The 23,493-nt window shown below is 37.9% G+C and overlaps 1 protein-coding gene and 1 long non-coding RNA gene across 3 annotated transcripts; one reads left to right on the forward strand and one right to left on the reverse strand.

The window, feature by feature from the left end:
* Window positions 1-1,964: 1,964 nt before the first annotated feature.
* LOC141769897 (SEC14-like protein 2) lies at window positions 1,965-21,387 on the forward strand. 2 transcript variants are annotated; one of them, XR_012594350.1, is made up of 13 exons: window positions 1,965-2,244; window positions 4,547-4,622; window positions 10,326-10,369; window positions 11,923-11,985; window positions 12,136-12,324; window positions 12,702-12,797; window positions 12,874-12,934; window positions 13,089-13,172; window positions 13,265-13,371; window positions 17,474-17,613; window positions 18,668-18,837; window positions 18,931-19,345; window positions 20,573-21,387. XR_012594350.1 is itself a non-coding variant. In XM_074639406.1 (12 exons), exons 1-12 carry the CDS (start codon window positions 2,191-2,193, stop codon window positions 19,092-19,094), a joined length of 1,248 nt encoding a protein of 415 aa, XP_074495507.1. In that variant the 5' UTR covers window positions 1,965-2,190; the 3' UTR covers window positions 19,095-21,387. The 2 variants fall into 2 exon arrangements, 1 of the variants encoding a protein (XP_074495507.1); XM_074639406.1 differs by having other exon boundaries at window positions 18,931-21,387.
* Window positions 18,677-23,465, reverse strand: LOC141769899 (uncharacterized). The gene is made up of 5 exons (XR_012594351.1): window positions 23,238-23,465; window positions 21,439-21,559; window positions 19,662-19,748; window positions 18,957-19,048; window positions 18,677-18,817 (listed from the first exon to the last, which is right to left on the reverse strand). It is a non-coding gene; the product is annotated as an uncharacterized LOC141769899 (long non-coding RNA).
* Between the last annotated feature and the right edge of the window lie 28 nt (window positions 23,466-23,493).

The following is a 23,493-nucleotide window of genomic DNA, read 5'->3' on the forward strand; positions in this document are numbered from 1 at the left end:
AAACAAACAAACCTACAAAAAACAGTTTTTAATACTTCTTGTCGTTTGTGCGCATGTGCGAGATTCTCGGATTAAAAACAAAGATTGTCTATCGTCTTTAATTGGAGATGATTCACTCCACAGTTTGTCCACAATTTCGCCAAATGTGCTAAAAACCCAGTGCAGCAAATTTCAATTTCATAGTTTCACTAACTGAGTTACATTCTCTTGCATTTTATTGACTATATTTGTTAAATTAAGCATTTGATAATATTCTAGCAAAGATGGAGGGTTTTCTGAGTTTAACATGTGATAATTTGACTGGGTACACACTTATCCGTTTGTATGAGCTGTCAGTTTGGGCAGCTTTCATGTTTGGTAATCCTCTTAGAAAGATGCTTGAGATCCCAAAAACCTGTTCTTGACAAGGTACCATCCCCCCCGAATAACACACACGGGAAGCAAAAAAAACAAAAAAGCCATTTCTTTCCTGGAGAACCACTACTAAAACTATTAATATCCAGCGACTTGAATCGTAGAATAATGATAAATAACGGTAGAAACCAAGGATGTATTATGTAATGTATTAAAGGTCCCATATTGTGTTCATTTTCAGGTTCATACTTGTATTTTGTGTTTCTACTAAAGCATGCTGTAATGTTCAAAACAGCAGCTTGGGTCCATGTGTACTTCCTGTCAGTAGATGTCATTCACATACACTGAAACCAGGAATAAACTGGGACACATTTAGAATGTTTATGTTTAAAACTATGTAAAGGGCCTAAATATTGTATATTCGTGACATCACAAATGGACAGAAATCCTGACAGCTTGTTTCAAATGCAGAGTTTCTGAATGAGCTGTGTGTGTATTTCCCTGTGGATAGAGTGTTTCGATACTTTCACAGTATATATATAAACCTGCTTTATATTAAAAGAACATGAAAATCTCACTTTTTTACAATATGGGATATAGAATTATATTAATATCTGAATTACTCAGTATCCGGCAGGTGGGTTAGGGTTATCAAAGCTTCTTGTGAGCTGTAGCTACTGTTAAAATGACAACCTGTGCACATTTTATCAACCAGTACAGTAGTAGATCCCCATATAGACACTGTCTACTACCCTGTTATTTATTTTTATTATTATAAAATATTGGTTAAAGAAACCCAGTGTGTAACACTATAAATGCAAGTGGAATAGAGTGCTCCAGGGATGACATATTTTTGTAGGCCAACCAGGAAGTTAGCTATACTACATACTTGTTTACTTTTCCAACCACATTTGTGACCTTCATTTCAAACAAAACCACTTCAATTTACTCCATCAAATCAAAAAACTAATTCAAGCCTAAAAATGCCAGTATGCCTGCTGCTAACAATCATGTAAGCCAATATATAAACAATGACATTGTTGATTATTCTACTGAAAAAAAACACTGTATTTAATAGATCCATGATATCTCACAGTCCTGTTTATTTCCTACTGTAAATCATGATTTTCCCCACACAGTCAATCAATCAATCAATTTATTTGTATAGCCCTTTACAATAACCAAACGGTTCCCAACGTGCTTTACATTAACATCAATAAATAACAGGAATAAAAACATAACATATAAAATCATAAAAAGGTGCATAAAAAGCACAGGAAAAGGGTCACCGGGCTACTAGGTATTAAAAGCCAATCTAAATAAAAAAGTCTTGAGTTTAGATTTAAAAAGTACTAGGTCAGTGACAGTGCGTATATCAGGCGTATACACAGGTGTATATTTAATGTGATATTTGTACAGTTTTCTTTTCTGAATATGTATATTTAAATGTCTTAAGGGTTTATTGGTTAAAGAAACCCCAGTGTGTAAGAACTACAAATTTTACTTCTCCTCTCTCCTGTTCTGTCCTCCTATCTCTGGCCGAGGCAGCTGATTGGTCGAGAGCTCTGACGCGTTGCTGGTGTCGTGTTTACATTTTTCTCCTTCATCCTCTGACGGTTTGTTTTATCACCTGCGTGCATCTGACAGAGAGAGAGGATAAAACACTCAGAGAGACGCTGCAGCCGCGGAGCAGCATCACCGGAGAGAAACCCGCCTGTCACGGTTAACGGTGACGGTGTTGTTTCTCTTTAAGGTCCGTCAGTCTGATAATAATCTGACTTTGAAGGAGCTTCTTCTGTGTCTGTATCTGTCCTCCAACATCTTCTGGTCGCAGACATGAGCGGAAGAGTCGGAGACCTCAGTCCGAAACAGGCTGAAGCACTGGAGCAGGTGAGTTCAGCTATATTATAATGGTAATAGTAATTGTGCTTTATACTGTAGTATCTCTTTGCCATAATTATCTTTCTTGGCATCCCTGACTGTTATATAATAATTTGTCTGGCACCTTTTTCTGATAAATTATAATTTAAAGTATTTAATGCACATTTTTAGATTAAAATTTGCAGTCTTTAGTGCACATTTGTAGATTATAATTTACAGTTTTTTATGCATAATTTTAGATTAAAAATTGCAGTCTTAAATGCACATTTCTAGATTATAATTTGCAGTCTTTAATGCACATTTTTAGATTATAATTCACAGTCTTTAATGCACATTTTTAGATTATAATTCAGTCTTTAATGCACATTTTTAGATTATAATTTAGAGTCTTTAATGCACATTTTTAAATTATCATTTACAGTCTGATGTAAATTTTTAGATTAAAATTTACAGTCTTTAATGCAACATTTTTAGATTATAATTTAGTTTTTAATGCACATTTTTTATTATAATGTACAGTCTTTAATGCACATTTTTATATTATAATTTACAGTATTTAATGCACATTTTTATATTATAATTCACAGTATTTAAAGCACATTTATAGAATATAATTCATTCTTTAATGCACATTTTTAGATTATAATTTACAGTCTTTGTCTTAGTCTAAACTAAGGCAGCAAAGGACAGTGTTCCTGAGGCAATAATAGATTTTTGGTGACTAAAACTATATTTCAGTTATACTCCCTTTGCATGCTTTGTTTATTTTTTTAATTTTTAATTTATTTTGGTTTTTGGTTAGACATACAACCTCATCTCTGTCTCAGTTTTCTATCAGTGAAACAAATTTTTCAGCAGCATTACAATACAGACATTTAGACCACTTTCTATTCAAAGGATTTATTAGTAAAGTCATTAGTTGCACCTTATAAAGGCTGTCCTTTCAGAAAATGCGTTCCTGCACTTTATAGTTCCTGTGTTTAGAGATCACTTCCACATATCTGTTTTCATGTGATTCAAACATGTTATAAATAGTTGGGTTCACTGTGAGTGTGTGTTATGCAGTAAACAATACATTTAGTTTAACTTAAGGGGAAGTCGGCTGCACAATTACATGAGGGGAATCGAATTACACTATATAGCCAAAAGCTGTATAGCTTGCTGTTTCAACATGACAATGCTCACGTGCAACTGACTGAACTTGACTGGCCTGCACATGTGACCTCACCCCATCCAACACCTTTAGGACAGGGCTGCAACTAACGATTATTTTCATTGTCGATGATCTGTCGATTATTTTCACGATTAATCGATTAGTTGTTTGGCCTATAAAATGTCAGAAAATGGTGAAAAACGTCGATCAGTGTTTCCCAAAGCCCAAGATAACGTCCTCAAATGTCTTGTTTTGTCCACAACTCAAAGATATTCAGTTTACTGTCATAGAGGAGGAAAGAAACCAGAAAATATTCACATTTAAGAAGCTGCAATCAGAGAATTTAGACTTTACTTTTATTAAAAAATGACTCAAACCGATTAAGTTGGCGATTAATTTAATAGTTGACAACTAATCGATTAATTGTTGCAGCACTACTTTGGAATGAATTGAAATGTTGACTGAGACAAAGGCTACAACATCTCCCCAATGCCAACATCTGGTGAAAAGTCTAACACCAGAAGAGTGAAGGCTGTTATAGCAGCACATTAATGCCCATGGTTTTGGAAATATTAAGTAAATTTTTCAGCAAACGTGACAAAAATTCCCTGGTTGCAGCTCCTCAGATTTGAATACTTGCTGGTTTTCTTCATCTTCTATTACAGTAAACCAAATATCATTGAGTTCTTGACTGTTGGTCCAACAAATCAAGCAATGTAAATATGTGAACTTGGGCCGAGCCAAATGACGAATCAAGAAAGATCATTTTGCAGCCCTAATGCTAAAGTGTCCACATACTTTTGGCCATGTAGTGGGTTACCTTGACTGTTTTTCTACCCATGCAAAAACTGTTTACAGACATCCGTTGTTGAACATTGCCCAACACTGCCTTTAAAGTGTTTTAAAACAATTAGTCACAAAGTCACAAGTTGTTCAGCAGCATTAGGAAATAAAACCCACTAATCTAAAATAAGTGAAAAACTTTAAACAAAGAAAAGTACTGTATTTTATTTTACCTCCAGGGTGAAAAGTGTAACTGTAAGGATTAGGTTAAACGTTTCCCTGAATATCGCTTCCTAGTATCAAATCCTCTTTGCAGCTCAAATGTGAAAACACATCAATCATACTTCTCTTCTTCTCTCCTTCCTCTGGCTACAGTTTCGAGAGAGGATACAAGACGTTCTTCCACAACTTCCTGCACAGCATGACCACTTCCTGTTACGCTGGCTCAGAGGTGAGTTGAGAAACGTGAGGCACCTACTGCTTTTCCATAACCACAGCTAGCACTGCACAGAAAAAAAAGCAAAACCTCTCCCGTAATCCTTTACGTTTATCCTGAAACGTGTCATTATTTGCATGTAATCATTTGCATTGGAAAATCTGTCGGTGCCGTTGTGCAAAAAGCAGAAGCTGCAGTGGTTTATTACGTGAAAGGACCTGATGCAACACGTGTAAACAGTCTGTTTGTAGGGTTGAGAAAGAGACTCACATGGTGTTCACGCCTAAACGCGATGCTTCAAACCACAGATGAAGAACTGAACCTGCTCTGTAACCTTTTTATTCAGCAGCGGTTAAAATAAACCAGGAAGACGTCAGGGATTTTTAAAAAAACATTTCAGACTAAATGTGATTCCCCGATTCTGATTTTCCTCGGGTAGGCTGAGGCAGCGTATCTGCAGGCACTGACTTCAGATTAAGTCTTAAATTTAATTTTACAAGTATTTTATCTTGCCTGCTGTAGGCTGTAATGTTTGTTATAAAATGTTTTAATTGTCTGCCATTATTCACCTATAAACTAAAAGTGGGATTGCTGCGACAGTGGCTGCAGGAGGCTGTTCAATCCTCTTTTTTGCAGTCGGTACCATCAGCCGACCACAAGTAAAGTAGCTTATTAGGTATTTAGTAGATATTTAGCCTGCTGGATATCTAGAATGCATCTGCGATGCACCAACGAGCCTCTCGGCTCCCGTCTTTTAACAGTTCACACATAACGCTCGAGCGCCGATATGGGATCGCAGAGCCAACACAGATTTTCCTCTGATCTGGGGCTTTTCTAAGGGAGCTCCAAAAACTGTCGGCAAGTGGAAAATCTGAATCAGAATCAGTTTTATTTGCCAAGTACATATATACAAGGAATTTGACTCCAGTTTTTATGCATCTCTCTCAAGAAAACCTAAGGAATACATTGGTAACAACTATGTCATACTAGCTTATGGTGAAGGAGGTTAAATAACACTCCAAACATGTGCTAAATTTTGGCGAGATAAAACTGGCATGGCCATCTTTAAAGGGGTCCGTTGACCTCTGACCTCCAGATATGTGAATGTAAATGGGTTCTATGGGTACCCACGAGTCTCCCCTTTACAGACATGCCCACTTTATGATAATCACATGCAGTTTGGGGCAAGTCATAGTCAAGTCAGCACACTGACACACTGACAGCTGTTGTTGTCTGTTGGGCTGCAGTTTGCCATGATCTGAGCATATTGTTTTATGCTAAATGCAGTACCTGTGAGGGTTTTTTGGACAATATCTGTCATTATTTTGTGTTGTTGATTGATTTCCAATAATAAATATATACATACATTTGCATAAAGCAGCATATTTGTACACTCCCATGTTGATAGGAGTATTAAATACTTGACAAATCTCCCTTTAAAGGTACATTTTGAACAGATAAAAAAAAAATGGGCGATTAATTTGCGACTTATTGAGATTAATCATGGACAATGATGCGATTAAATATTTTAATCAATTGACAGCCCTAATAAATATTATATAAATACATATAAAAAGCATCAATGACCAACAATAAAATAAGAAATCAAATAAAACATCTATATACAAGTCAAGTCAAGTGTCCAAGTCAATTCAGGGCTAACGTTGTGTACTAGGCATTGGTCGACTAATCGACTAAGAGGGGGCAGCCCGATTAAGAAGGTCTTAAAATGCAGAAGCCCTGGTTTAGTTTACGCGTTCAGACTCTGGAGGAAATGGGCAGCAAGTGATTAAAGGAGGCCTTGTTCTGATTAGTCCTGCAGCAGAGGTCTAGCACTCTGTGTTTCAGGCTAATCCAGAGCTAATCGCATTAAAGACGCACTACGATGGACAACAGCCCGTCTGCCAGGGGACACTCTTGTCTTCCTGTTGCTCCGCTGGGTTCAAGTTCCCTGAAAGTTTCCTCCAAAATGGTTTCATAAGAAGAGCTCAGAGTGGCAATGAAGGCGTATTGTTCTCTCTAATGAAGCCTTACTAAACGACCACAGCGGATGGGAAGGTCGGCGTCACAGCTCCAAAACACAGACAATGAGGTGTTTGTTTGTTCTAATGTACGCTCTGAATGATTCAAGCTATTTCCCTTTCAACATGAATGTAAAGATGGTGACCATCGAGCTGTGGGAATACAGTAAGTGTGAGGACAGCTCAGTGCAGTTCATTGATTTAAAGCCTGAGGTGGCACATAGTGAGCACTAATGATTCACCACAGAATAATCTAGATCAGAATTACACAGTGAAAGCGAGGCTCATAGAGAACCAATCCAAACGCTGATGGTGTCATTATTCTATAACCATTACATTGTGCAATCAACATTTATTCATAATGATGTCTTTTGCTACTTTAAAGTTAGATTTAACCAGTAGATGATCAGAAAAACACAGGTTCTTGGATGGATCTGAACTCAGCTGAGGTAGCTCTAGTGGTTCCTGTGTCAAGGTTTCATATTCACACCGTCTGTCACACTGTATGGATCTATCACACTGTCCAACTGTGTGATAGATCCACCCTGTTACTGTCACATGATAGAAGTTGAGTCTACTAGAGGCCAATGACCCTCTTCTTCTTAGCAGAACCAACTTATCAACAGTTTTCTGTCAAAGTCTGCATCCGGTTGAAGCTCACTCCAACTGGGTGTATTTATCTCTGAGGAGCCTCACCCTAAGAGATAAAGGGGTGGGTAAAGTCTGTGCTGGAGTGCGTTAGGACAAAGTATTATACACTGAAGTGCACATTTTTTTCCCAGAGTTCAGTGAAACTGAATTTTGCAAACAGCAGCTTTTTCTGAAAACCACTGAAGTCCGGTTCTAGTCACAAGACAGGGGTTTTTGAACATCAGGGTCACATGCATGCATTTTGACTTGGTCTTGACAACAGACTGTATAAAATGTGGTCTCCGTGACGTCACCCATAGTTTTCTGAAGAGCCGTTATGAAGCTCCGGCCGTCGTCATCTTGGTAGTGCCGACGCAGCCTAACTCACGGCTAATCCAAAAATGAACAGAGAGGTGGATCATCGGTGGAGCTGAGGCGTCCCGGGTGACGCAGCAGAGCAGACAGCTAGCAGCCAGCGACCTGGTACAGCACCCACCTGTCACTTCAAGCAGCCACGCCCTCAATTATGCCGAACTTTAAGCCTTAATATAATTTAAACGGGTGATTTATATAAAAATTCACCACCGTACAGTTGTCATGAACGGAGAAATTATCTATAGAGACCAAAACCGTTTTTTGTACCAGACTGTAAACATGTTTATTTCTGCTGTAAAGGTGAGCATTTTAACATGGGGGTCTAAGGGGATTGACTCGCTTTTGGAGCCAGCCTCAAGTGGCCATTTGAGGAACTGCAGTGTTTGGCACTCTGCGTTGGCTTCATTTCTCAGCACCGGAGGTTGCCGCTTTAGTGGGGCAGTTAAGCATAACAATTGTGCATTTTACGATAAAAGCAACCCATTTGGCACAGATGTGAGTTTATATAAAAAGATACAGATATTGAGGCGTTGCAAATTTGGCCCTACTTGGGATCTTGAGCCCATGATGACATGAAATATAGTGACTTTTGCCCTCTCTTGACTTTAGCTTATATTCTCTAGGTATAAACATATAGGGATTTTTAGCTTTTTTAGCTACCTCTGCAGCATAAAAAATACTATTGGTGCTGTCTTTTTTTGTTTTAGTGTACGACAGACTAGCCAAGAATAATGCCTTCATGATTAGTCACGTAACAAGAAGTCATATCGCAACACCTACATGTTATCTAAATCTTTCTAAAGATAATATTCAGGTATTATATGCTGACTGGGTTTGTCCTCGTACCGGCTACATTATGAACCTTTATCACAGCTTCAGATAACGTTAATCAGATCATCAAATCTGCACTTGGGTCTGATATCACCTTGAAAACAGAAATAAGAAATAATTACACACAACCTCTTTATACAACAGGATACATAAGAAGCAGAAGGACATCTTTCATCCGGTACTGTGTATATTATTATTAGTTCAAACTTGTTATTATCCAGTAAGATGAAGTGATCGGAGCAAAACACTCATTACCGACTCAAAATAATACACAGCCTGGTCATCTGCAGGAATCTGCTCTGTGCTTTTGTAATTGTAAGTCACTATGTTCCAGTTAAGATGCCAGACTGGAGCATTTGGTGCAGTTTAATCCACTGCCGGAGTAAGTTGTAAGTCTCAATTCAACAGCAACAGCGCTGTTGTGCTTTTTCCACCAGACGGTCAGCTGCAGCGCTAATCACCTTAGATGGAGTAGTATTAAGACAGTGAACTGTGTGTCAACTCTGTTCTGGATCAGTCTCACTGACAATGGTTTTAATATGTAATACGACAGAGAAGAGGAGGTGTTTTGGATGTTTTATAAGTTTATTCCCAGACGGTATCAATGACAATTATACAATTTCAGAGAGTCTTTTATGGAATAGAATAGAAAATATTTTTGCATGCAAAAGGCAGACAGTCTTTGGTTTGCATGTGCAGTTCCTAAAATGTTGTCCCCCCTGTGTGATTTGTGGACGGAGGAGGCATCTTGTAGGAATTATAGAGAAACTTTTAAAGAACTACTGTATAGTTGTTGACATTTATTTTTCACATTTTCACACCTTATTTAGTAATCTACTGATTGTTTCTACTGACACCTATTGTGTTGGTTTTATAAGACATTTATACAATGTTTTTGACACAATTTGGCAAAGAATGTGCCTCCCACTAGTGCCTCAACAGACAACACAATAAGACAGGAACTGGTGGAATCACTAGTTGCATGCAGTATAAATATTATTTTCTCCTATTCTTAAATGGTGTATTTGAATATTTCTGCATACTGGGGTCCCTAAACAGTCTTGAATTACATAAATTGTGGATCCAATAAGCCCAACTGTATTCATGTGTGATGATGTTAGTCCCCATAGGAGACATTTTATTTAAGTAAACTTGACCTCGCTGTATAAAATGACCTGTGGTGACCTCTAGGATAATCACAGCCTCATGAAACTTTACAGCCACAAACTAGAGACCTAGAGCATTCAGAGGATGGATGTCTTTCCTAGCTAGATTGACAATAAGGGGGTTGCTGGGGTGGAAAGGGTTAAAAGCTTTAACTATAACGGTGTGCTCCAGATCTCGTCCCTCCAAATCTTATTACGCTCTTAATTGTTGTTGTTTCAAGTTTCCTCCTTTAAGAAGATTTAGATATAAAAAGGTCAAGCAAAGTGTGATCATGTAAAATCTTTCCAACATTCCCACTATACTTGACTGACTGAATGATTGACACGTTTTAGCCCTTTAAAAAGAGTTTAAAGATGCATTGTTATCACAAGTTATCACATGTCTTTACAGGATCTGTGATCGGTTTCTTAACTTTATATTTTTAGTTTTTTTACACTTTGTCCTTTTCTGTATATTTTCTTCTTTGTCACTTTTATTTCCCTCATTCCCTTTTCCTCCTGCTGTAAAGCACTTTGTAACTCATGTTTTGGAAAGTGATATATAGATAAAGTTTGCTTGCTTTACAATATATTATAGTGTCTCTAAGTGTCTCTCTCTGCATTCTGGTTAAAGACAATATAACATTTATGGATCATGATGTCTGTATTTATCACGTCAGCCTCATTTTTACTTTCCTTTCTCTATTTTTTTTTAGCCAGAAACTTCAACATCCAGAAGTCGGAGGCCATGCTGCGAAAGGTAACATGTTCAGCTTCTCTGTTGAGTAGCATAGGACAGTAATGCAATACTAATCATGTACAGAGTCGAAAGTCGAGGTACAACCACAATGCTTTCTCTTTCAGTGTCTAATTAGTGTTGTGTGAGAGAGTTCAGTTAGCTGCAGCACAGACTGTTCATCAGATTAGGGAGGAACAGTGTGGTGACGGTTCACTGTGGGGAAACTGAGTCATCGCAGCAGTTTGAGATAAGATATAGATGAAAGGGATTAAATGAGTAATTAAAATGACAGAGTAAGATTTACAGCCGCCTAACTTAAAGCTGCATTAACCGATTTGTGTCCACTAGGTGGCAGAAGAAACTGACAGACACGTCACCCTGAGATGTCGTCTTATAAAGTTGTTATATTTCGCAAAGGCTGCCTACTTCCACAAATCAACACAGCAACAGTAGCTTTTGTTTAAAGGTCGACTACATCTGCGTTCTTTTCTGGGTTTTCAAATAGAAACGCCCAGTCAGCTGTTAGCAAAAAGCAGTGACGTAGGGTTACCACTGTAAGCTAATCAATAAGGTTAGGAATAATGCGAAGCTGAGTCAACGTTTGCTGTGCTAAGTTTGGAAATAACTGAAAGGATTAGTTCAAAGTGGGGTTGTATGAGGTACTTATCCATAGTCAGTGTATTACGGCGGTCACCACGTCCCCAGTTTGTAGAAGCAAGCAGAGAAGTTAAGCAATGTACTGCTGTGGACGGGGGCAGCAGCAAAACGTACTTTAGACACCTAAAAAAGAATCAATATCAGTTTAAGTGTACGCTATATTTAGAATATTTTCACCGCTTTAGCTTGCCGCCAGACAGCCCTTTCCAACGGGGAACTAAAGCCGTTATATCACTCTCTTCAAAGCCACCAGACTCCATTGACAAAAACAGTAATTTTATCTTGTGGAACACGAGAGTTGATGGTCTGACGCTGTCTCAATCGGTTAGTTAGTTTGTGTTATTGTGTGACTTTTGAATCCGAACTAATGTGGCGTCCACACAGCAGTACATTGCTTAGCCTCCGTGCCGCTGTCTGCTGTTCAGTTAACGGAGCTGCCTTTTGGAATAGAGATTAAAAAAACAGGCTGTGTAACTGTAGCTTTAATCTTTGAACAAACCTTATCAAACTCCATCTGAACCACCTTGTTCCGGTATCTTCATTATTTCTCGCCTCAGTAGTTAAAACTATCTGTCATTTCTTAAATCTATTTATAAACCTGTAAATGTATATATCAAAATGGCCTGAGAGCCAGTTTGAAACATCTCTTTCCTCCCTTTGTTGGTGTGTTTGAGGTTGTAACCATGTGTTGGCATGTACCAGTATGTGTGTACTACTGATCCCCTTCCTGCTGACGGGGCAGCTTTTACATCTCCTACTGTCTGAAACCTCCTAAGCCACTTAAATCACTACATTGTGCTTGGGCGGATGTGCCACTGTGCAAGCAGTCTATCATCAAGGAAGTAAAAAAACAACCATGCTTTAATGTACTTATTGTATATTATTAATCCTATGATTGCACCCGTCTTTTCTTCCAGCATGTTGAGTTCAGGAAACAGATGAAAGTAGACACAATAACCGAAGACTGGCGTCCACCAGAGGTAATACTAACCCCGTAAACATTATAAACCAACACCTACTGTAGGTTCAGTGTACTTAAAGAGTCATTTTAGGATTTTTTTCTCAAATAAATGCGTCAAATATTCCAGTACACGACTGATGGAACCATTTAAAACGAATGCTGATTGCAGGTGATAGAGAAGTATCTGTCAGGAGGGATGTGTGGTCACGACCGCGAGGGCAGTCCTATCTGGTACGACGTCATCGGACCCATGGATCCTAAAGGCCTCTTCCTGTCCGCCGCCAAGCAAGACTTTATCAAGTCCAAGATCAAAGACTGCGAGGTCCTGCAGAAGGACTGTGCCCTCCAGTCGCAGAAGGTGAGAGTCACGGTTTGTCGACTGCCGTTTGGAAGCCTGGAGTTCGGTATTTTGGCAGTCGCTATCTTGTTTTTTGCAACCAGAAGTAGCACGAGAGGGTTCAAGTTGGTCTGTTTTTATTCTATTCAGTTTGTCTCTATCAGATGTCACATGGCTTTATCGCTCGGTTTCATTACATTACATTCATTTGGCAGAAACTCTTATTCAAAGTGACTCACATTTGGGGAGCAATTTGAGGTTCAGTGTTTTTCTCGTGTTCACAGAAGGAGCCACGAATAAACATAATAAGTAAAACCACCCAACAATGAATGGCCAGCCTGCTCTACCAACTGAATTACAGTTTCACAGATTACATTTCCCTGTCTTTCTGTCACCAGCTTGGGACGAACGTGGAGGCGATCACCATGATCTACGACGTAGAAGGTCTGGGTCTGAAACACTTATGGAAGCCTGCTATAGAAACATATGGAGAGGTAGGTACAAAGAGACATAGACCTCACAGAACTAATACTGGAAACAGACTGTTGACATGTTCCTCTGTGTCACCAGATCCTCCAGATGTTTGAAAACAACTACCCAGAAGGCTTGAAAAGGCTGTTCGTCATTAAAGGTAAATTTGTCCTTCCTCCGTGAATGAGTGGGAGTAATTAATAGATTTCAACTGTGTTTCTTTGTTCGTCTTTTTATCATCATGTCCTGCTTTTGAAGAGTTAGAGATTTGATTACACCCATTTGGTCAATGCTATTTACTTTTTCTCCTGCAGCACCCAAACTCTTTCCTGTGGCCTACAACCTCGTCAAGCACTTTCTGAGTGAGAACACAAGACAGAAGATCTATATCCTCGGGGGTGAGACACTACAAACATCTTATTTTAGAGAATATTTCACCCACTTTCACCTCCCTCCTTCCTGATGAAATGACCCGTCGTTGTTTCTACAGCTAACTGGCAGGAGGTTTTACTGAAGTACATTGATCCAGAGGAGCTGCCGGCGATATACGGCGGTAAACTGACGGATCCGGATGGAGATCCTCGCTGTCGGACCAGGGTGAGTCAGTGAATCACACAACAACCCAAACTGCACACCCATAGGTGCTGTCGTTTTGGTAAAGGTGGGCTGATGATGAGTTGGAAGAGACAAGTATCTGTTGCAGATGCTGCATAATTTTTGAGATACTATTAATACTTGGATATACATTTATTGAAACATTCATGAGGATAAATTAGAGTAAACACAATAAGCTGTTTGCTCTTAATAGTTTTCTCCCCAAATGTTACTTAGTCCTACAATTACCTCAAGCTAAAGCAAAAAAGAGCACCAAAGTATGTTTACCGAATCCAACTGTTTATTTCTTTGAGTGCCATCACTCGGCAGATAAAAGCGTCAGTTCTTGCACTGATGTGATTGAAATCAATCTCACGATATAAATAAGGATCATTTTCTGGTATTGATATTTATCATGATATGGTATATGCATGCAAAATCACATGAGATGATAAAACTAATGTTCAATGTCATAAATGATGTCCCAGTTGAATGCATTACTTAAGACATTATACTGCATTCACATGATATTTCGCTATGGTGATGTCATATTGTTTACAAATTATTATTTTATTTTATGTAATTATTCTAGTGATGCATGTAGCTATAAAATGCAGCTTTCTCTTAATATTCTATTGCAAACTCTTATAAAATATTTTAACTTTGTGCCATCTACCATAACCGGTATTCTCTGCTGGCCTCGCCTAATTTTACTCTCCTGCTCTCGTCCAATAAAATGATATCCGGTTTGCCGTCTACCATCTGCCTGCAGTATAACCTTTCACAAAAACAAATTAACACATTTTGTCACTTTTAGTATTTAAATTTTCTTGGAATCAACAGAAATTTATAATTTTGTTATCACAATAAAAACCAAAAGTCAAATTAATGTACAATAATTAATGTCCAGTGCTACAGACAGATGTTTTGAAGAATATGTGGCAACTTTGCTTTTCACAACGACGTCAGACAGATGTACCAACAGTCCTGCAATAGATACGATACGTCTGATTCCAACAGCAGCTGATCAGCCCTCCTGTAAATGAAACATGCGACAGTACGCCTGCTTTGGATTAGTTTCAAACATTTATATATGGACTCTGTTTTCATAGACTTGTGAGTCCTGCCCTGTAGTTTTCTTTCACTGGTTTGCATCATGTGCTCATGTAGTTTGGCAGCTTTCAGCTTTGCTTTGGGGACACACCGTCTGGCGAATATGCATGCAGTGTGTACATGAAACATTGTGGGTTTACATTTGACTGGCAAACTACACTTTATGGGAGTTCCCACACTACCAGTTTTATCACCGCCAAGCAAAACATAAAGTTAAATAATTTGCCTAAACAGAAATAATGCAACGGCACAGTCAGGCTACAAACAGACCTGGATGAGATGTTCTCTTTAAAATGTTAATGCTGCCAACACTGGCTGCGGTGTGGCAGTGATCCTATTAAACATGAATGTGCCAGTTTGATCACAGCAGCTCAATGACAATACAAGGACTGTTCTGGTCTGGCAGAATGAATCAATACAGCTGCACACATTCTTTCTGCCAGACATACACAAATGTAAAAAGGAAATGATGCAAAAGGGATCTAATTTGTGGGTCGCCCGATTGCATTCAACACATGGTTTGCTGTGTGAACTATAACAGGTAATGACAGACGATATTTGCAGACAATCCACAGGAAATAGCAGATGAGAAATGAATTATTAATCAAGGAGAACTCCCACTTCATCCCCGCTGCATCCCTGCCTCGCTGCGTAGCCCTCTGATCCGAGAGATTTAGTCAAACCTGGCAGTGTAGTATCGAGCGGCAGCTTCAGTAGTCGCACTTATAGACGAGATATTCTAGACGAGAAAACTGACCGTGCGTTTGTTTCTGTAGATAAATAATTGGGCCCAGGAGAGCTGAGGAACAGGAAGAGAGAAAATCATTTTGGCTGCATTCAAGGAATTGAGATGCTCAGCGTCAAAGTGTTTTCTTTTTTCTACCGTTTTGTTTTATAAGTTTAGCTACCTGTGTGTCCTTGACGTTGTACTGTATTATTTTGTTTAAGTCGTAAGAACTGAGTCATCTTACTAAAGGAATAGTTCAATATTTTGGTAAATGCGCTCCAGTCGCTTGCCGAGAGTTAGATGAGAAGATTGAGACCACTCTCATGTCTGTACAGTAAATATGAAGCTAAAGCCAAGAGACAACTAGCTTAGTTTGGCATAAAGACTGGAAGCGGGGGGAAACAGCTAGCCTGGAAGTCACTCCAGGAAGTCACCACGCCCGGTGAACAAAAGCCGTACTGCATGGTACGGCTCGGCTCTACTTGACTCACTTCTGGTACCAGGTCCTTTTCTCTTGCGGTGTTTCCACTGCTGATAGAACCCCCTCAGTGTAGGCGGGATTCTCAGCTGATCGCCGTAGCGGTGGCGCATTAAATTGCCGTGTCATCATCATCAACGGGACACTCGCTGAATCATCTGCACTTCCTCAACTGTACGCCGTAGTTTTGTGAGCTGCCATTTTTTTTAAATCTGGGTTGAGTGAATTAAAAATTGTGGTCGCTATTGATGGTAGGTTGGCTATTCAAAAATCGTGGGTTTGTGCAGGATGTCCCGTGTCACGCTCGTGACGATTCTCTCTGACCAATAAGTAGTTGGCAGTGTTTTAACTCCACCTTCTAGTATCGGCTCATCTACCTTGGAAAATCGACCGAGGTGGTACCAAGAATGGAGCGGTTCTATTGGTACCATCCACAACTTTTGCTCATGGAAACGCAAAAAAAAATCATCCTAATGTGTAACAAACTGAACTGGACTGAACTGAACTGGACTGCTTGATGGAAACGTGCCAAAATAGTCCAGCACATTAGTTGTTGGAAGGTGGATTTCGTTACGATCAGATAGAGCTAGGCTAGTTGTTTCCTCCGGTCTTTGTGCTAAGCTAAGTGTAACATTGTGTATTTCCCAAAATGTTGAATTATTCCTTTAAGAATTGGGCATCATTGATGGGCCTGAAGGAATGCACTTATAACATATAATTGTTTGCAAATTGTATGTTAAGATAGAAATGAACTGGTAGAGTTCATTGATCAGTCTCTGTGTGTGATTTTTCTGCATCTTTAGGGATCATTATTGTCGGTCTATTAAGCAAACATTTTCTGAGTTGTTAAAGGTTAACTTCTGTATTTTTCAACCTGGACCCTATGTTGCCATGTTTTTGTGTCTAAGTGACTAATGGGGACAACAGTATTGCACGAGAGTGCTGCAAACCAGAAAATATTCACATTTAAGAAGCTGTAATCAGAATTTTAACTTTTTTTTCTTAAAAAATTACTCTACCAATTAATCGATTATCAAAATAGTTTGCGATTAATTTAATAGTTGACAACTAATCGATTAATTGTTACAGCTGTAGTTGAAAAATACTGAAGTTATTCTTTAATATCGTAGCGAGACCCAGTCTGTTTTAAACTGCAGTGATCTGTGCGGCAGGAAAGATAAAATCTTTGTGATCTGCTTGCTTTAAAAAAAACTGTTGAGCCTTATGCATCTGAGGTTTTTCTCACTTCTCACTTTGCCTGATTGAGTTTTGCTCTCTAATGTGTGTTTTTGTTCTTTTAGTATTGCCTTTCTTTCAGCATCTTTTCTTTTTTGTCGATGACAGTTTCTCAATAACGGTTCTGTTGAAGTTTGACATTTCTGCAAGACTTTTAGAGAAGTGGTTTCAGAGGAGTTCCCTTATAATAATGCTCAGACAGGTCTGAAATAACGTTCTGAGCTGCGTCTGTCCTCTGTAATATACTTAATGTTAATTATCAGCTGCTGGATTTAACTGGATTAAACTCATCCCACTCAGGAAATCACTGCCCTCTGTTGGTTGGTTCCCAGTACTGGGAACACGGTTGACTGGTTTGATATTTATGTGAATAAAACAGTGAAAAAGAGAAAACGTTTTGTGCAACTTATGTAAAATTACAAGCATTCAGACACAAAGTCACAGTAAGTGATGGCTTTCTCTTCTTCCTCCTTCCCCCAGACAACATTTCATATAATTCACTTTTTGACACCCGTATCTCTAACTCTGTTTATGCCCGGTCTCGGATACAGATAAACCACGTGGGCCCAGTTCCCCCCTCCTACTACGTGCGGGACCACGTTAAGGTGGACTACGAGCGGTGTATGACCGTCAGCCGAGGTTCCTCCCAACAGCTGGACTACGAGATCCTGTTCCCGGGCTGCGTTCTCAGGTCAGCTGGATGCAACACGTTTTCTCACAGTGGCAGCAGTGGTGGATAAAATTATTTATTGAAGTCATTTTAGAGCTGAGACAGTTAATTGATTTACTGATTAGTTGATTAAAAGTTATTTATTAAGAAAACATTTTTCCGAAGCTTTTCTGTTTTACATCATTGTTGATTGAACATCTTTTAGTTTTGGACTGTTGGTTAGAGTAAACAAGCCGTTTGATATGACCTTAAGGTCTGAACATTTGTGAAGGGCATTTTTACTTTTTTATGACATTTTACAGACTCAAAAAAAATAATTGCGTCATAGAAGTAATGGGTGAGCAATCAACAGTGAAGATAATTGATTTTTGGTTTTGGTGAAGATCTGGCGTGTGCATAAAATGTTTTCATGCAAAAAAAAAATTTTGTTACAGTATATAGTAGTATTGATAGCTGTCATTTTCAGATATATTTATTGCTTGCGAAAACAATTAAAAAAGTAATGGGAAGAGAGTACAAAAGACAAATCAAATAAATGTCAATGCATTTAGCAGGCATGGATGCAGAGAACGATAAAGCAGAATTAGAGTTGAATTTATGATGAAAAAAATTCATGATGAAATAATTTAGTTGGTGAACAAATTAGTTATTAAAACTGTTAATTATTAATATTTGAAGAGAAGGAGCACAAGCAACATTTAGGTCTTTTAAAAGGATCAAATTTAGTTGTTTTACCTCTTAAAAATTACTTTTTCCATGCCCTTTCCAACTTAAATTAGAGTACAAACATTTTAAGGATTTTTTAAAAGGTCATCTGTTTCAACACCTCCAAAGTGTAATCAAATTAAGTTCATCAGATTATTCATACATACATTTATTTTTGCATAAGGCAGAGTAATGTCACATTCTTTGTTGTGGTAATGCCACACCTAGCCCAAGGAATTTATGAAATTACTGTTTTTTTAAGTGCTTCAACTGTTATTCTTTCAAAAACAATAAACTGAAATCCACAGAAAAAGTCAGAAAAGCAACTTTAAATTAAATTGAAAATCTTTTTTCTTTCCCATCTCGGTAGGTGGCAGTTTGCCACTGAGAGTGCAGACATTGGCTTTGGGGTGTTTCTGAAGCCTAAAATGGGCGAGTGGAAGAAGGCAGGTCAGATGCAGGAAGTCGTCCACAGCCAGCGTTACAACTCCCACTTAGTGCCCGAGGACGGATCACTGACCTGTGAAACCCCAGGAGTCTGTGAGTGACCCAAACACCGGTGCTCAGAAGGCTTTATGTTGTTTAATCATTAGATCAGAGTTAATAATATGCTGCTCTGTTTGTCTTCCGCAGATGTTCTGAGATTCGACAACACTTACAGCATCTTCCAGGCCAAAAGAATCAGCTTCACCGTCGAGGTCCTGCTCCCGGACCGCCTACAGTCCCCACAGAACAACGGGGGGTCCAAAAACTGTACAAGTACAAGTGTACAAGCTGAGGCCAGCAGCCAATCATAACCAAGAGGATGAAACAACATGCCACTTCAGTGTTGTCACATCAGTAAAGTGTAGCCGCCACTCGTAAGCACAGCCTGAGAGACTTGAGTTTAACAGGAACTTTAACATGCTGCCAAGTATTTAACCCATGTCAAGATCTGACTGTTTGACCCTTTAATCATCTCTAATGATGATCTTATTCACACGCTGTCCGTTTGGAAACATTTATGAAACAAAAAAGGAAGGAAAAGGTTTGAATATTTCCCTTTTCTGCTGCAGCTTCTGGAGAATTCAAACCTTAAATACGTGCTATAAAGGTTTGGTGAATCAAAGCAGGGACAAATAATATTACTGGAAGTATGTGGACAACCCAAACACATCATTTTGTGCACTTTAGGTCTTGTTTTTTTGGGTAAGGTCTCTTAATTCCAATTCCCAGAAATCGTAATGCTACAACATACAATATTTTAGACAACAGTGTGCTTCTAACGTTGTTGATACCGTTTGTGGAAAGTCTTCAAAGTCTCAATACGACAACAAAGCCAGGTCCCAGAAGAGATGGTTTTGATGTGGAAGTACTTGACTGACCTGCACAGAGCCCGGACTTCAACACCTTCGGGATGAACTGGAACACCGACGTTATCACCCAACATCAGTGTTGGACTTCACCAAAGCCTGAAACCAGAGTAGAGGCTGTTATAGGAGCAGATTAATGCTGATTGTTTTGGAATGAGATGTTCAACATATCACATATGGGTGCAATGTTTGGGTGTCCACATACTTCTGGCCAGATGTTGTAGCTTCACATTTAAAGGGCGGGTCCATCTGCGTTCTGTTCAGGTTTTGTTTTTTCTCAAAAGAAAACTCACTCACTCAGCCGTTTGCAAAAAGCAGTGACGAAGGTTACCACAGTAAACTCATCAATAAGGTTATGAATAATGTGAATGCTAGCACTAGCTGAGTCAAGTTTAGAATTAACTGAAAGGGCTAATTCGGATTTTTTATTTTTTGGTGGGGTTGTTTGTAAACTCCCGTGTTCTACGAGGTAAAATTACTGTTTTGGTGAATGTAGTCTGGTGGCTTTGAAGAGAGCGCTATAACTGCTTCAGTTCTGACGGCCTGGTAAAGCGGCTGTGGACGGGAGCAGCAGAAAAATTTATTTTAGCCACTTAAATCAAAAAGTAAATATATAATATAATATATATAAATATAAATATACAGTTTGAGTGTACGCTATATTTAGAATATTTTCACTGCTTTACCTTGCCGCCAGACAACCCTTTTTGACGGGGAACTGGAGCCATTATATCGCCATCTTCAAAGCCACCAAACTCGATTCACAAAAACAGTAATTTTACCTTTTGAATTGAATTTGAATACATAAGGAACACCACTGGGAAGTTAAGGAGGATATAAAACCTTAAAAAAAATATATACATTTTATATATAAAATTATATATTATTTATTTTATATATAAATAATGGACCCGCCCTTTAAGTTACCGCAAAAGTATGTCATCGCAACAATTAGAAGTTAGTTATCTCACCAATAACAAGAGGCTCAAGGCTACATTAGCCACCACTAGCATAACACAACCAAATCTCTGACCCAGCTGTTGGTGGTCGAGTTGCATTGTGGGTAATGTAGGCGCTAGGTTTTGACAAGGAAGAAGAATGCATGGAATACAAAAAGATGATATTTGTCAATGTTACAGGAGTGCAAAGCTAAATCTTTTAACATCCTCACTTATGTGTCGACCAGTTTTAGTTTCACATGTTTCAAATAGGCCACCAAGTGAATCAGGTCAGTTCTACCACAGCTTATTTAAATGCTATGATGTGTAAAATAGGCCACCACTCCTATAAAAGTAGCATAAAACAGAACTAGTATTCATTTTCTATGCAGAAAAATAAAGGATAGATGTTTTTTTCCTACATGTATATGGTGTAAATGTTTGCCATGACAGTCAGCAGCAGTAACATTTCAGTTAATTTATATAAGAATACGTTTGTTTGCCATTTTGAAACTTGAAGAAAAAAAAGAAATGAAGAAAATGTACCTCTTTGTTTATGTAAGAATTTGTTATGAGGCTCTAAATTAAGATTATGTTTAGTTTTGAAAGCTCTGTTTACATTAATTGCTCATTGGATGTGCCTCTAATGATCGCCTCTTCCCAAATTTGCTGAGAACATTCCTTTAAATATTTATTTCTTCATTTATAATTTATTTCCAGAAAATGGGTTGAAAGAATATTTATTTTATAATAAATATTAAAGTCTATATCACATATACAATAAACAGTATTACATAATATTCATGTTGACTCGTTTGCAGTGAATGCAAAAGAAAATATGTTACTCTCACCGGGAGATTACTGAATGTAGATTGTGGCAGAAAGCCAGAAGAATGGAGGATTATTCACATTATTTTCATATTTATATATTTGTAACAGCACTGAGAGACGTCTGCAACAACATGGTAAAACCTAACGAAGGAAAATAAGAGTGCTGTTATGGCCATACTGTCTGGACTGAACAAACTGTTAATAAAGATCTTTTCATGATAAAAGATACTTTAAACTGTAAGAGAAGTAAATAAAAGGTGTTGACAACACTCAAAAATGAATGCTGAATGTTTTGTTTACCTCAATTTGAGAGTTGCAGGTTTGTCATGAAACGTCTTCATGACATTGACACATCTCCTCCACGCCTCTGTCTTTTGTTTAAACTGTCAAAGCTTTGTTTTAGAGCTGCAACGATTAATCGATTAGTTTCAACTATTAAATTAAATTCTCTGATTCCAGCTTCCTAAATGTGAATATTTTCTGGTTTCTTTACTTCTCTATGACAGTAAACTGAATATCTTTGAGTTGTGGACAAAACAAGACATTTGAGGACGTCATCTTGGGCTTTGGGAAACACTGATTTTATAGACCAAACAACTAATCGATTAAGCGAGAAAATAATCAACAGATTAATCGACAATAAAAAATAATCATTAGTTGCAGCCTTAGTTTGTTTTATCGAGAGATACAGTATGTGTCAGTGAGGAGGAAATATGAAACTAAAAATACAATACAACTAGTTAAAACAGTCTCCTCTGGTCTCTACCAACTCCTTTTGATTAATTATTTCACCACAATCTTTCATTTCATAGCCAACAGTCAGTGCTGTCTGGGATTTGAACACAAGAGGGAGCTCTCTGCCCAGTACAAACAGTATTTACATCCCAGTAAGTAGCAAGACTCAATTTACTAATAACAATGAGCAGGTATGGGATTACCTAGAAGATAAAAAATAACGGAAATTCAAGTAAAATAAATAAAAAATAAAAATAAAATACAGTTGGATAAATTGTCATAAAAATGTTTAAAGGTGAGATAAAATAATAATAATAATAATAATAATAATAATAATAATAATAATAATAATAATCAGTCAGCCTTACTGCAAAGGCTGTACTGTATACAGGCAACGATCATAGAAAGATTAATAGAAAATTTTCTTTAAAGAAATTTTACTAGAACATATATTTGTGTAAAAAATTTACTTAGATAAAAGTATTTATTTATATTAATATAAATATAGTATTATTAGTATTAGTATTAAATATAATATTGACAAATATCTGTTTTTATTATGTTTATTTTTTATTTATAGCTTATATTGTATATTGACAACTATCTGTTTTTATTATGTTTACAGCTTATATTGTATATTGGTAGAATTTAAATGTTTTTATTCTTATTTTATTCTAACGTTTTTATCTATTCTATTGTTATTTTTACTGCTTATTTGCACCAACAAAACCAAAGCAAATTCCTAGTGTTTACCTCATACAGCTGGCAATAAACACGATTCTGATTCTGAAAGTAAGAAGTAGTATAGGTCAGTTGAACCAGAGCCCTGACATCCTCTGTAGAGCTTCAATAGAATTAACCAGAAAACAGACAAAACTTAGACAATTAAACAAAAATGGTCGACAATTAATACAAAGAGTGAAGGACACAGCAGAGAGTACAAAAAGCCTTATGAAGCCACATAAATGAAACAGCCTGACACTTCTTATACAACAATAAAACAATGAAAACTCCACAGCAGCTTTTACACACCTTGTTAAGTGAGTTAACTTACATTAATTAATAAGTGTGTTGTTGTACTCACCTGTCTGAAGACATTCTGTGAGTCTTGAATGCTGCAAAGTCCTTCCCAATCTGCTCCAGGTTCAGTCCACTCAGCTTCTCTGGTCCCACTAACTTCCCCACTGAAGGTAAAAGTTCCTCAGTAAACACAGAAGTCACCATTAGCTCTGTTAGCATTTAGCAACGTCCAACATCCTGTTAGTGACACAACATTCACAGGTGTGTTTGATTTGGGTCACTTCTTCTTCTTCTTCTTTGGTGTTTATTGGCGGTTGGCA

This window comes from Sebastes fasciatus, chromosome 6, assembly GCF_043250625.1.
Source record: "Sebastes fasciatus isolate fSebFas1 chromosome 6, fSebFas1.pri, whole genome shotgun sequence".
Taxonomy (NCBI): Eukaryota; Metazoa; Chordata; class Actinopteri; order Perciformes; family Sebastidae; genus Sebastes; species Sebastes fasciatus.